The sequence below is a fragment of the Furipterus horrens genome, unplaced genomic scaffold (assembly GCF_987537825.1).
Source record: "Furipterus horrens unplaced genomic scaffold, mFurHor1.1.pri manual_scaffold_2, whole genome shotgun sequence".
Classification (NCBI taxonomy): Eukaryota; Metazoa; Chordata; class Mammalia; order Chiroptera; family Furipteridae; genus Furipterus; species Furipterus horrens.
The window spans coordinates 5,838,820-5,853,043 of NW_028327172.1; the positions used below are offsets into that span (position 1 = coordinate 5,838,820).

The following is a 14,224-nucleotide window of genomic DNA, read 5'->3' on the forward strand; positions in this document are numbered from 1 at the left end:
CTTCAGTCTTGGGTCTTTCTCCAAGCAGATGAGACCCTGAAATGGAGGAGAGACAGCAGGAAGGCTTGGCCCTCACAAGGGCAGCCAGACACCTGCCTCTGGCAGAATGGGGAGCACTTTCCCACCAGCCTGGAGACTCCCCGGGTGGAAGTGGGCCCACTGCGGGACCGTGTTACAGGGGACCAAGCACCTCTTGTTTCTGTCTGTGCTGCCGCTCCACGGTCTACCCATGCGCGAGAGCTTGTGGTGATAGGAATGCCATTTGGGAAAGGTCAGTGTTAGGGCTCTGTTAACTGTGACCCAGCCAAGTGCCCTGGAGAAACCCAAGATTGGTCCGGGGAAGGAGGCGGGGTTTCTGGTGAGAAACCTAGTCAGACACAAACAACCTTCAGTTGGTTCAGGTCGGAAGACATGCTTTCGGGGTTCTTGGAAGTAAATGCACGTACAACACGAGAAGGAAGAGAGGGCAGTGTGAGCCTTCAGCACTTCATCCTGCTGGGCTGGGACGTCACAGGAGAAAGCTTGGGGACGGCTGGGAGTCCCCAACACAACAAGAGCCTGGAAGAACCCACGAGAGGCAGTTAAAAGTAAAAAGTGCATCTGTTCCCCAATAGAAACAGGATATGTCCCAGTTCAGCAAGTGCCTTCGGTGCAGAGGGAGGGCGAGAACTGAATTGATAAGCAGGAGGAGGGCCTTGGGCCAAAGGCGGGAGAGGGACTGAATGAATTAACTTGGGGAGCTGGATAAAGGATGGGAATCGTTTGTTGGGAGCAGGTCCTTTGTGGCGGGTAAAGAAAGTCTTAAAGGCATTTAGGGGTCAATGCAAAGGTCTGTGTGGTCAAAGTGTGTCACCCCATTGGGGCAGCACGCACAACGGGTGTGCTTTGCGGAGGGATGACTGCCAAGGGGCCATCTGAGCCCTGCGGCTCCCTGCCCGCCACAGAAAGCGCAGGCCAGGCCCAGGGGCCTGGTGGGAGGCCGGGTGAGGCTGCGCAGAGACCTGGCCTCAGAGGCCGAGGACGGCAGCTGAGAAGAGACCAGACTGTTGCTAAGCATTTTTTTTTTTGGAACTACAATGTGTGAAAGACTTTTAAAAGAAGACTGGTCTTTTCTTTCAGGCCCTTTCCCTCCACCGTATAGCATGGCGCTGCGGAAGCCCAGCACAGTGGTGCCGTCTCGGGGCGCGGGCAGAGCAGGGCTTGGGGGTCGGAAAGCCCGGGTGGATTTGCATTTTGGCTCCCACACTGAGCTGTAATTACTGGGGCTGCTGTGGCTCAGAAAGGCCTCAGGAAAAACTTGGCCTCTCCCCAAACCAGCCTCTACAGTTGCCCAGGCCTCTGACCTTCCTCGGTCCTGAGACCAGAACACCCAGTTCTTCCCCTCCACCAGCCCACCGCCTCAGGAGGCCTGGGGCTCCCTTAGCTCAAGGAAGAGAGCAGGCTCTGAAGTTGGCCTCCACAAGACTTATTGATTTGAGTCCAAGGCTCAGAAAAGTAAAGCAACCAGCCTAAGGTCACACAGCATATAAGGGCTGGGGCCAGGCCATGAGCAGGCAGTTGGGGGCAGCCAGAGCCTCCAAAGAAAGATGAATGCTGTAGAGTTCCTGGGGTGCAGGGGCTCCCATTTTACAGGTGAGGTCATAGCTGTGAACCCTGGACCACTAAGTCCCTGTCCAGTGGTGGCCCCAGGTGCAAGGAGTGAGTGGGAGGAGGTTTCCAAATACCTAATAACCATCCACCAATATTATGGCAGGCATTGGGGGGTTTGCTTCAGTTTCTCCTATGGGCCCACAGGACTACAGTTCCCAGGGACCCCTGCTCCAGCCTGTCGGCCCCTAGCCAAAGTTGGCCTGTAATTAGACCGTCCCTCTCCTGTCTCTCTTGAAAGGTCATTTCAGAGCTCCTTGAGGGACAGCAACAGGGGGAGCTCAGAGCAGGTCAGTTTTAGTAGGGGTGGGGGTAGTGGCCCTGCCTCAGGTGACATTTCCCCATACTGCCCCCTGAAACTCAGGGTTCTGGTCTCCCTTTTCTCAAGACACTCAGTGTCCTACACTAGCTACATTATTCTGTTTGGGGCACACTGATCATCAATTCCTGGTCCTCCAGCCTGCAAGGGGTGGGGGGTCCTGTCCACTTTTGCCACAACACGCCTTCCCTCCAGAGTGCAGCTAATGAGAGCCCCCCAGTGTAGCCTCTACGGAAGCTTGAGCAGAGGTCATTCAGCCTGTGGTTTGCAGTCTCTTTGGGCAAATGTAGAAAGCAAACCAAGTTGCTGTGATGAAGGGCCGGGCCTCCTGACACCTGCCCACTTGACAGCCCCCTCTGACTCTCCTGAGTGAGAGCCCACAACCCAGCCAGCCCTTCATCTCGAACCCAGGAGAAGGGCCAGATCACGCAAGCTCTTAAGCCAAAGTCACAGCCCATCAGCTCCAGGCAAGCCTCAGGCCTCTCCAGACAGCACTCCACCTGCTGCACTTCGTTTCTGACCCAGCAGAAGGCAGGGACAGGGACACAAGACCCTGGTGTGCGAGGCCTGCAGGACACGGGTCAGCACAGGGCTGTGAATGAGCCAGACTGAGCTCTGTTCTCCCTACCTCCTTCTCTCCTCCTCCCCTCACCCCAAAATAGCTCTTGGGCTGTCAGGCCAAGACCCTCCCATAGCCCAGGGAGGCGGAGCATGCTGCCCAGAGTCCAGCTTAAATCACCAGACGCCTGGGGATTTCCACTCCCTGGCTGGAGGCACCACTGAGGCCGACCGCACACCCGTCCAGCAGGCAGCCCGGCCCACCCGCCCGCAGCCATGTCGCGCCCCCTGTCAGACCAGGAGAAGAGAAAGCAAATCAGCGTGCGTGGCCTGGCTGGCGTGGAGAACGTGACCGACCTGAAGAAGAACTTCAACCGGCATCTGCATTTCACACTTGTAAAGGACCGCATTGTGGCTACGCCACGAGATTACTACTTTGCGTTGGCCCACACTGTGCGTGACCACCTCGTGGGCCGCTGGATCCGCACGCAGCAGCATTACTATGAGAAGGACCCCAAGGTGCTGATGGGGGCACCCTGAGCAGGGGAATGGGCTGGGGGACTGCCAGGGGGCTGAGAGATCTTGACCCTTCCTGGGGTCAGTTTTCTGCAGCAAAATAAAGGGTCACTCTGCATTCCTGAGGTTGGGGGATCCAGGGGTCTTAGGTGCATTGTGTGCTGGGGCAACCCAGGCAGTTCAGGTGGACTGGTTGCAAAGGCCCAGCAGCCACTCAGAGAGTGGAGGGGCTGCTGGGGTGGGGACAGGAAGACCCCGGAGGCCCCGGTTGGACCTGAAGTAGAAGAATGCGTCATTGGGCGTGTGTGTGGTGTGCCTGGTTAGCAGGTGGTGCGCAGCTGGGGCAGTTGGGGCTGTGGGATCAAGTGTCCTTGGGGTCAGCAGTAAATGTCAGCAACCTGACACTCCTGGGCAGGAGTTGGGGAGAGGGAGATGGGCGGGGCAGAGATGACCCAGGCAACCAGGAGACCAGGCTCCATCAACATTCTGGTTCCTGGTGCCTCTCTGTTCCCTTCTTGGGCCTTAGACTTGAGGGCCAAGGGTAGCTGTGCCCTGGAAGGACGGGTGGGGGCTGACTCTGGCTGAGTCATTGTATGACCTTGAGCAAATGACTTTCTCTTGGCTTGGCTTTCCCCTTTCAGGGAGTGCGTGGAGGTACTTCTCTATGTCCTGACTCCTTGCTGGGCCGGTGGGAGGCTTGTGTGGGTTGGAAGGGGTCCCCACCTCTCCCAAGCACCTCAATACCTGAGGTACATAGGGCCAGCCCCATTTTCCACATGAGGCAACAGGCTCAGAAAAGTGATTTGTCCAAAGTCAGAAGCAAGGCGAGGATCCGAACCTTACTACTTGGGTCCCAAAGCCTGAAATGGGGAAAAAGAAAATGGAGACAGGGCTGGGACATGCTGGGACCTTGGAGTCGGGCAGCAGGTGTGAGAGGCGTAGGCCCAGGTGGGCCTCCCTGAATGTTGGCTGGCACCCTGACCCCTCCCCCTGCACATCTGTGTCTCGGGCAGAGGATCTACTACCTGTCTCTGGAGTTCTACATGGGCCGGACACTGCAAAACACCATGGTGAACCTGGCCTTGGAGAACGCCTGTGATGAGGCCGTCTACCAGGTGTGTGTGTGGGAGGGGCAGTGAGGCAAGCCTTGGGGGTTGGGGGATTTTCCTGCTGGCCAGTGGCCCTGACTGCTGCCACACCTGTCCTCTAGCTGGGCTTGGACATGGAGGAGCTGGAGGAAATCGAGGAAGACGCAGGGCTGGGCAATGGGGGCCTGGGCCGGCTGGCAGGTAAGTGGAGGGCAGCAGGGGGCGGGGTGGGCAGAGGATTCTTCGGTGCTGGGTCCCTGACGCTGGCCTCTCTGCACGCCCCTAGCCTGCTTTCTGGACTCGATGGCAACACTGGGCCTGGCTGCCTATGGCTACGGGATCCGCTATGAGTTCGGGATTTTTAACCAAAAGATCAGCGGGGGCTGGCAGGTGAGCAACCGTGGGCCCTGACTTTGTGAGGACCCAGTAATGATGGGAGGGATTCCCGTTTCGTTATCCATCTCTGGATAGACCAAAACTAGGCCCAGTCTTGATGAAAAGCATCCTTGCCCCTTTCCCATGACCCCAAAGCCAGTCGGTCACTGCTGAAGCAGGTGGTTCACACCTGGGGCCCCTCTTGAACTCTTATACGCACATAACCATGTCCCATCGGATATCCCACCAGATCAGTGCCCATCCCGGAGCCCTTAATTTGCACCCTGTATAGGGCATACCAGGGCCCCTGCTCCTGCCCCCTTACTGCCCACGGTGGTGTAAGTCTGGGTCTGACCCTTCCTTTCTCCCCTGATCGGCATTGGGCTTAGATGGAGGAGGCCGATGACTGGCTTCGCTACGGCAACCCCTGGGAGAAAGCTCGACCTGAGTTCACGCTGCCTGTGCATTTCTACGGCCGAGTGGAACACACCAGCAAGGGGGCCAAGTGGGTGGACACACAGGTGAAGACAAAGCCAGGAATGGGGGAGGACCCAGCAAGGGAGAAGGGGAGGAGGAGGCTCCTAGAGGAAACAGAGATGCGGGGAAAGAGCTGGAGGCTACTGGACCCAGGGCTATTTTACAGGAGGACACCAAGGCTCAGAGAGGTTAAGTGAGTTAACGGAGGCCACACGGCTGGAGCCTGGAGAGACTGGAGACAGTGGGGGTCACAGAGAGCTAGGCCAAGTTCAGAGCCAGGGAGGAGGACAGAGGCTGCGCTTTTCCACCAGTGCCCCTCCCCTGACTATGCTCCTCTTTACCCGGCAAGACCCACCAGAGAACAATCATGGAGACTTGACCCCCCACCCAACATCTGAACTGGGGGGCTTGACTGGGAACAAAGCAACAGGCCAGGAAGAGGCAGAGGGGAGAAAATGAAAGCCTTGAGAAGGGGATGGACTTGCTCGAGGCCACAGAGCAAGTTAGAGGGAGCCCTAAAGGCAAACCTGGTACCTGAATTCCAGCTCTGCCAGTCCTCTGGCTGTGGCTACACGTTACTGGCCTCCGGATGGCTGCACAGAAACCTCTAGGCTTCCAGAATTGGGCATTTGTTCTGCTGTCATCCACACGAAGGTCCAGCAGGGACTTTGGCTGCCCACCTGGCTCTCTGCTCTTGGGCCTGTCCCTTCTCTGAGCTACAGCTTCCACTTGGCTCCAATCAGGGCTACTTCGTATTGGGGAGGCAGGAGTGGATATGCCCCAGCCCCATGGTAGCAGTCAATAACTGGCAGCAGTCATCAGTCACCACTAATTAGTCCTGTGGTCATCCGGGCATAAGCTCCTTGGATGGACTTGATCTCTGCGACTCCTCCAGCCGGGCCCCAGCTCCCCCAGCCCTTTCCTGAGTCCGGAGTGTCCTCAGGGTTGTGCTCAGGCCAGGGGTGGGGCAGCTCATCCCCATCACAGCAGAGCGGCCACCAACAGAGCATCCCCTTGGTCGCTGGGCTTGTCACTCCTCCTGTAGTCCTTACGTCAGCCCGGCAAGGCCAGCTTGGGGTATAGGAGATTCCGGGGCTGTCCTCTCTTTATGGATAAGGGCCAGGGAGGCTGAGGGATTTGCTTGAGGTTACCCAGAGTTGGGACTAGACCCTAGCAGTTGGGAGTCAGCAAAGTGCAGGGACAAAGCCTGGAGTTCCAACTCCCAGGGCCCCGCAGGTAAGACCCAGCAGGTGCCCTACCCCCTGACACCACATGGCGTGCCCCGGCAGGTGGTGTTGGCTATGCCTTACGACACACCTGTGCCCGGCTACCGCAACAACATCGTCAACACGATGCGCCTGTGGTCTGCTAAGGCCCCCAACGACTTCAACCTCAAGGACTGTGAGTCTGGCCACCGGCAGTCAGCAGCCCCCGCCCACCCCAACCCCTGCTTGGCCCAAGCCTGACCCCGTCCCCACTTTTGTCCCCCAGTCAACATCGGTGGCTACATCCAGGCTGTGCTGGACCGCAATCTGGCTGAAAACATCTCTCGTGTCCTGTACCCCAACGACAATGTATGTCTCCCCTGGGCTGCGGACAGGAAGCCTGTGTGCATGAGAGAAGGCAGGCGAGGAGGGGAGGGCCAGGACATAGTGCTGGTCCCTGTGTGTCCTGTGTGTCCTCCCAGTGAAGTGGGAGGCTGGCTGAGTCCTGGGGCACAGAGGGTTTTGGTGGGCACTGTGGAGGAGCTATTCCCTGGTCTTTGTATGTCCCCCTCCTGATACTGTCCCCATTGTCCCTTCTTGGTGGGGGAAAGACCCCTGGGTCCTGGAGATGAGGGCAGTTCAGGACTCACAGGCCTTGGCGTCCGTGGAGTCTCTCCCGGCCGTGCCTTCAGCACCTTACCTTCGCTCTGCCTTACACTGTGCCCAGTTCTTTGAGGGGAAGGAGCTGCGGCTGAAGCAGGAGTACTTTGTAGTGGCTGCTACGCTCCAGGACATTGTCCGCCGTTTCAAGTCCTCCAAGTTCGGCTGCCGGGATGCTGTGCGCACGAGCTTTGATGCCTTCCCGGAGAAGGTACCAGGCCACAGCGAGGGCCGCCCTCTCCACCTGCTGGGATGTGTGCCGTGCTCTTCCCACGCTGCCCCCGCCCCGCCTCAGCCCGCCCGCCCACTTTATAGATGAGGAAACGGGGGCTGGTGGCCGGGTGCGTGGAGGGTTCCCTCCTGCTCCTGCCGCATCGCTGCTCCCATGAGAGCCTCCACCTCCAGCTCAGCCCTAGAACCATGCTGAGCCCTTGGAGGGGACTCTGAAGGGGCAAAGGACAGTGGCCACAGCCTCCTTGGTTTGAAGCCCAAACTGACTCTCTGCCCGCCCCCTCCCCTAACAGGTGGCCATCCAGCTCAATGACACCCACCCCTCCCTGGCCATCCCTGAGCTGATGAGGATTCTGGTGGACCTGGAGCAGCTGGACTGGGACAAGGTGGGCTTCAGGACCCTTGCACCCCTGTCTAACCTTCTCTGCCTCAGGGTCCCCTTCACAATCTGGAGAGTGAAAGATGTGAATGGGGCCCCCACTAAACAGATGGCAGTGGGAGGCCCGGAGGGTAGGTGTCCTGGAACCTGGCACTGCGGCAGCAGGGCCAGGCTCCTGGCTGCAGTGTGTGTGGGCAGCCAAAGGGCTGAGGCCCCGGGGGTCCTGATTCTCCATTCCTCTGCCAGGCGTGGAACTTGACAGTGAAGACGTGCGCCTACACCAACCACACGGTGCTGCCCGAGGCCCTGGAGCGCTGGCCAGTGCACCTCATGGAGACGCTGCTGCCCCGGCACCTCCAGATCATCTATGAGATCAACCAGCGCTTCCTTAATGTGAGTGGAGCTGGTGTTGGCAGGGTCGGGCCTGGGGCTCCCGTGGGGAGGGCTCTGGGCAAGGGGAAGGGTTCGGGGTTGGGGGCCAGGTCCCTGTATCCAGTCCTAGCTCTGGGTTCTCCTGGCACAGCGGGTGGCAGCTGCATTCCCGGGGGATGTAGACCGGCTGCGGCGCATGTCCCTTGTGGAAGAGGGCGGGGTGAAGCGCATCAACATGGCCCACCTGTGCATCGCTGGGTCCCACGCCGTCAATGGCGTGGCTCGCATCCACTCCGATATCCTCAAGAAGACCATGTGAGCCCCCACCTCTCCCGCGGGGCCCACCCACGCACAGGCCTCTGTCACTTGCAGGCCTGCCCTTGCAATGCACAGCACAGCTGGCCCTTCCACAGCCAGCATCGCTCTAACGAGCAGGGTCCAGTCCTGTCCCCAGACAGCCCCCTCTTACACACAGCAGCACCTCTCACCCCCAGGTCACCCCTAGAAGGAGGCCTTCATCCCACAGGTGTGTTAGTGACCCCTCCCACCCCAACTCCCTTTTGCAGCTTCAAGGACTTCTATGAGCTGGAGCCTCATAAGTTCCAGAATAAAACTAATGGCATCACCCCTCGGCGCTGGCTGGTTATGTGTAACCCCGGGCTGGCAGAGGTCATTGCTGAGGTGAGAGGTCATTGTATGGCCAGTCACTGCAGGGACCAGCTAGGTATGACCATGGAGGTGGTTTCCTGCAGGGTGCCCAGGGGAAGGCTGAAATCCTTGCATTTTGCTCCCTAAGCCTTGCATGCCCTGGAAGAAGGGGAACCATTTTCCTACTTGCATGAGGATGTCCTATGGGCTGCAAAGGCCCTGCTGTGGAGGTCAGCCTAGTCGGGTTTACAGTCTAATGGAGGGGTCATCAGTAGGTCACCTCTGAGGTGAGACTGGAAGGTGACAGAGATTGGGAGCCAGGCCGTGAGGTCATTGCCTACATGAGGAAAAGGCCAGGAGGAAGGCCTGCTGGGGTCAGCTCAAGGTCGGGAGGGGAGGGAGATGGACATTTACAGGTCACACCCCAGCCGGGAAGCTGGAGAGGGAGGACTGTCTGCTGTGGATGGGGCTTGGCTGACCTGGAAAGGGACCCCTCCGTGAGGGAGGCCAGAGGGGAGCTGACCTGCTGAGGGCCGTCTTCTCACAGCGCATCGGGGAGGATTACATCTCGGACCTGGACCAGCTGCGCAAACTGCTCTCCTATGTGGATGACGAAAGCTTTATCCGGGATGTGGCCAAAGTGAAGCAGGTGAGGAGCTCTGCACCCCGGGACCCTGGGTCAGGCCTGCACTGGAGGCAGCTGGAGGCCCGAAGGCCCGGTCAGGAGCAGCCGATAGAGCTCAGCTCTCCTGCAACCGCAAGCCACTGGTAGAAGCTGTGTGGAGTCCGTGGTGGGAAAGCATCACTGGACCCCACCGGAAGAGAGCTGACATTGACTAGCAATGTGTGCCCTGGCGTAGGCGTGGATGGAGGTGGCCCCTGAGCCCTGTAGCCACTACCTTCCCAGGAAGGAAATGAGGCTGTAGGATCGCCTGAGGCTGAGGCCTGTTGGTGAGCTCTCCCCCCTGCCCTGCCTTCAGGAAAACAAGCTGAAGTTCTCTGCTTATCTAGAGAAGGAATACAAAGTTCGCATCAACCCTAGCTCACTCTTCGACGTCCAGGTGAAGCGGATTCATGAATACAAACGCCAGCTCCTCAACTGCCTCCACATCATCACCATGTACAACCGTGAGTGGCAGGGACCCCACTCTGTCACCTGGTTCTCTCCTCCGTGGACCTCCCAGCACACTGCATGCTTCCTAGTCTACAGCTCCTTTAACGTCAGGACAACTCTTGGGACATGGATTTATCCCCATCCCATTTTACAGATGGGCAAACTGAGGTGCAGAGAGGAGCAAAGGACAGATATGAGGCCACACAGCAAGTGATTGCCCAAGCCAGACCTACTGTCTCCCAGCCTGGTCCTTGGGGTGGTGGGTATTGTCAGGAGCTACTGCCCAGAGGGAAAACGCGGCTCACTTCATCCTTCTCTTTCTCCACAGGCATCAAGAAGGATCCCAATAAGTTTGTTGTGCCTCGAACTGTGATGATTGGAGGGAAGGTGAGAAGCTGGGCCGCAGACCTGGCTCTGATCTTTTGAGATCCGGGTTGAGGTCAGCTTTGACTGGGCTGCGAGATGGGGGCAGGGAGTCAGACCACGGAGCTGACTGCAGACCGTGCCCCCATAGGCTGCCCCTGGGTACCACATGGCCAAGATGATCATTAAACTCATCACGTCCATTGGGGATGTGGTCAACCACGACCCGGTGGTGGGAGACCGGCTCCGCGTGATCTTCCTGGAGAACTACAGAGTCTCGCTGGCTGAGAAAGGTAGGGTGCCACCAGTGGGGACCCCAGGGAGGCGCTGATTAGTTTGGCACCCAGAAGAGGTATTAGTCACCTCTTCCTGAGGTACTTGCACTTTAAAGAAGAATCTGGAGAGGGCAGTAATTAAACCGTGAGGCTGTCTCCTAATGGTGGAATTTCTAGCAGTATAGGTGATGCTGTAGGGAGACGGACCTTGTTGGGGTTGCTCTAATCATGCGATGGAGCAGGGTGGGAGTCCAGGTTAGACCCCAGCTGTTCAATGATCATCAAGAGATTGGGGGGGTGAGAGGGAGACTCAGTCATCGAAGGCTGGAGGGCTGTGGTGGAGGGGGCTCTGAATCTGACTCTGCCAATTCCAGAGTCCCCAGCTGGGGTGGGACTCTTCCCAGAGCTGATTGGGTCCTCTTGCTGCTGCCCCGCAGTGATCCCCGCCGCTGACCTGTCTGAGCAGATATCCACTGCGGGCACTGAGGCCTCGGGCACCGGCAACATGAAGTTCATGCTCAATGGGGCTCTGACTATTGGCACCATGGACGGGGCCAACGTGGAAATGGCAGAAGAGGCAGGAGAGGAGAACTTCTTCATCTTCGGCATGCGGGTGGAGGACGTGGACAAGCTTGACCAGAGAGGGTATGGGGGTCAAGGGCTCCTAAGTTCACAGTCCTGGACAGGAGGCACCAAGGCGTGGCTGCTGGAGGGTAGGGCTGGGAGCTGGCTAGTGCAGGCTGCACAAGGTCTTAGCTGTGCCATCAGAATTCTGGAAAACTTTTGAGGTAACTCATTAAAAAAAAGTTTAATAAAACAGAAAAAGAAAGAAGTAATATAGAACTGAAGCAAAAGGAAGACAAAATTATATCAGTCCTAAGAGGTAATACTATTTCTGGAATTGGAAGTAAATTAAATTCTTAGCTCCCTGGCAGCCATGGCAAAGAGGGAAATATGAATACAGTAGTAGTTAATTGTGCTTGTGGCCAGAAACGCAGTTCTTCAGAGGACACATTTCCCTAGCATTATGTTTTTTAAAATGTATTTTAAAACATAATTATTTCTTATAATAAAAGCAATAATACTCATTAATTGGAAAAAATACAAACCCACAAAATATAAAATAACTATCATACATAATTTCATCACCCAGATTTAAAGTCACAGTTTTATTTTTCTACATATATTTATATATGTGTGTGTGTGTGTACATGTAGTTTTAGAAGTTGGGAATAGTATATGTACAATTTTGCATCCTGATATCTTATTTAACATTGGAGACACATTTTCCATGTTGTTAGTCTTAAAAAATATTTTAAAGATTTTATTCATTTATTTTTTAGAGAGAGGAGAAGGGAGGGAAAAAGAGAAGTATTGACGCGTGAGAGATACATTGATTGGTTGCCTCTGGCGCATACCCAGCTGGGGACCTAGCCTGCAACCCAGGCATGTGCCCTGACTGGGAATCAAACCAATGATCTCTCGGTTCGCAGGCCGGCACTCAATCCACTGAGCCACATCAGCCAGGGCAGCCTTTAAAAATATTTTAAATGATTGTATAGTGCTCCATCCTACAGACATGCCCTAACTTTTTAAATCACTCCATATGATTAGACATTAAAGTTGATTTCCCCTGTTGATATAAATATCACTATAATGACCAACCAACCTTTTACATCTCTGTCCACGTCTCTGATTATTTCTTTAAGATAATTATTAGAAGGAAATATTTCTGAGTCAAAAAGTATGAGTTCTTAAGGCTCTTGATATTGCCAAGTTGTTTTCTAGACAGTTGGTACCAGTTTACACCCCCACCCATAGCTTATGAGAGGTGGCATTGCATATTGAGTGGAATTTCTCCTGCGAAGCCTGACTGGGAAGTTCAGACTTGGTCCGTCAGACAGGAGAGAGATGAGAAATATTTTGAGCAAGGTCTGACAAGTTCAGCATTAGGCTCCTGAAGGGCGATTTCGGCTGCAGGATGGAGACTGGGCTGGAGGGGGCGAAGTGCAGGTGAGGGACATCTTTATGTTGGGGGTCACCTGCAGCAGGCCAGTGTTGGGGCTGGGGAGCAGGGACATTGTTGAGGAGGTGGCCTTGGTTTCTGGTTGGAAGAGGGGAGGAAAGGGAAGAGATGAGACTGGCTGTGAGCACAGTTTTGAATCCAGGTGGTTGAGAGATGGATCGTGCTGCCTCAGAAAGTGGAGCAGCAGAGGCAAGGGGGTGCCCGGCACAGCAGCGGGCTTGGTTAGACAGTCTGGGTTTCAGGACACTCTTGAGGATAAACCCGTTGACCGCTCCTAGAGCCCGACGGTGAGGCCAGGGTTGGACTTGGCATAGTGGGGGAGAAAGCCATGCATGGAGGAACCACACAGCTCAGGAGATGGCGGTGGCGTGTGGCCTCTGACACTTCTTTTCTGCCCTCTCCAGGCTTTGGTTTCCTCATCCACGTCAAGGGGGATCAAAAGCTGAGCACAGAAGGGAGGAACTCCAGTGGCAATTGCAGGGAGGGCAGAAGCAGGCTGACCCTGGGGCTTAGGACTTCTGGGCTTTTCTTTGGAGGAAGAGCCAGGACTCCCTTTCCTGGGCGCTGACCGCAGCTCTCCCCTGCAGGTACAATGCCCAGGAGTACTACGATCGAATTCCCGAGCTTCGGCAGATCATTGAGCAGCTGAGCAGCGGCTTCTTTTCCCCCAAACAGCCCGACCTGTTCAAGGACATTGTCAACATGCTCATGCACCATGACCGGTGAGTGAGCCACCCAGGGAATCGGGCAGGCGTGACTGCTGGGCTGAGCAGGACTTGGCATGTTAGGGAGGCTGGACAGGCGTCCTGGGCAGTTGGGGCTGGCTCCCTTGGAAGCAGCATCAGCCTCCAGGTCCCCAGAAGTCCACCAGGACAGGATGGGCTTGGCCCTTGACCTCATGGAGCTCCCTGCCTGTCCATTCCCCTCCAGGTTTAAAGTCTTTGCAGATTACGAAGACTATATTAAATGCCAGGAGAAAGTCAGTGCCTTGTTCAAGGTAAGAAGGGGTCCTGGGCCAGGGGCTGGCAGGGCTTTGGTGGCCCTGGATGGGATGAAGTGAAAGCTGGGGACCCCACCCGAAGAGTGAACTCAGAATTCTTCTTCGGCCTGCAGAACCCGAGAGAGTGGACACGCATGGTGATCCGGAACATAGCCACCTCCGGCAAGTTCTCTAGCGACCGCACCATTGCCCAGTACGCCCGGGAGATCTGGGGCGTAGAGCCTTCCCGCCAGTCCCTGCCCGCCCCTGATGAGACGATCTGAGCCTCCAGACCAGACCCCAAACCTGCCGCTGAGTCTGTTTGCGATCCCTTGGGCCAGCCCCAGCTCCTCATCCCGAGGGTGGGGCACTGGAGTTAGACCTCTAAGCCTCTTCCTGAAACACTCACCTACCCTCAGCCTTGTGGTCACAGCGTCCAGCGTGACCGAGGACACTGCTTCCATCCTGTCTTCAGGCTTCCTGCTCCCTCGTATTTACGGGTCTGACCAACTGCACCCACCCCCCAATAAAATGATTCTCCTTGGGAGCCTCCGTAACTCCTGTCTCTGCTGGGAAATATTTTTAGCTCTGGGCGGGCACAAGAGCAGCTGCGCAGTCACCGTGGTTACCCCCACCCGCGGCAGGTGCGGCTCCTTGAAAGCGGGTGGCGGCCCGAGGACACTGGGCCCGGGACTCTCCAGCCCCCTTCCCGACGTCACCCTCCACGCCTCTCTTCCCAGTGCTGTGTCCATACTAGGGCAGCAGCCTGCCAGGCTGGCCGGGGGCGGGGCGTGCGCCAGGGTGGGGCCCACAAGGGCTGGAAGCCCGGACTTCGGTTTGGGGGCTACCGAGGATTCACGCTGTCCGGGGAAGAATGGGGAGGGGGTGGGGCCTGTGGGAGGTTGGCGCCTTCTTGACTCCGCCCTCAGCCCCGCCCCACTGCGGTGTTTTAAGGGTCTCTAAGCAGGTGGCTCTGCTTCAGCCGAAGTCAG

The 14,224-nt window shown here is 56.8% G+C and overlaps 1 protein-coding gene across 1 annotated transcript; it reads left to right on the plus strand.

The window, feature by feature from the left end:
• Positions 1 to 2,748: 2,748 nt before the first annotated feature.
• PYGM (glycogen phosphorylase, muscle associated) lies at positions 2,749 to 13,789 on the plus strand. Its single transcript, XM_090259098.1, has 20 exons — positions 2,749 to 3,043; positions 4,054 to 4,155; positions 4,251 to 4,329; positions 4,415 to 4,518; positions 4,893 to 5,024; positions 6,270 to 6,381; positions 6,472 to 6,554; positions 6,913 to 7,056; positions 7,370 to 7,462; positions 7,702 to 7,848; positions 7,979 to 8,142; positions 8,394 to 8,508; positions 9,023 to 9,124; positions 9,456 to 9,603; positions 9,918 to 9,976; positions 10,104 to 10,245; positions 10,665 to 10,872; positions 12,841 to 12,975; positions 13,184 to 13,250; positions 13,367 to 13,789. The coding sequence occupies exons 1-20, from the start codon at positions 2,801 to 2,803 to the stop codon at positions 13,514 to 13,516; spliced, it is 2,529 nt and encodes an 842-aa protein (XP_090115224.1). The 5' UTR covers positions 2,749 to 2,800; the 3' UTR covers positions 13,517 to 13,789.
• The last annotated feature ends 435 nt before the right edge of the window (positions 13,790 to 14,224 follow it).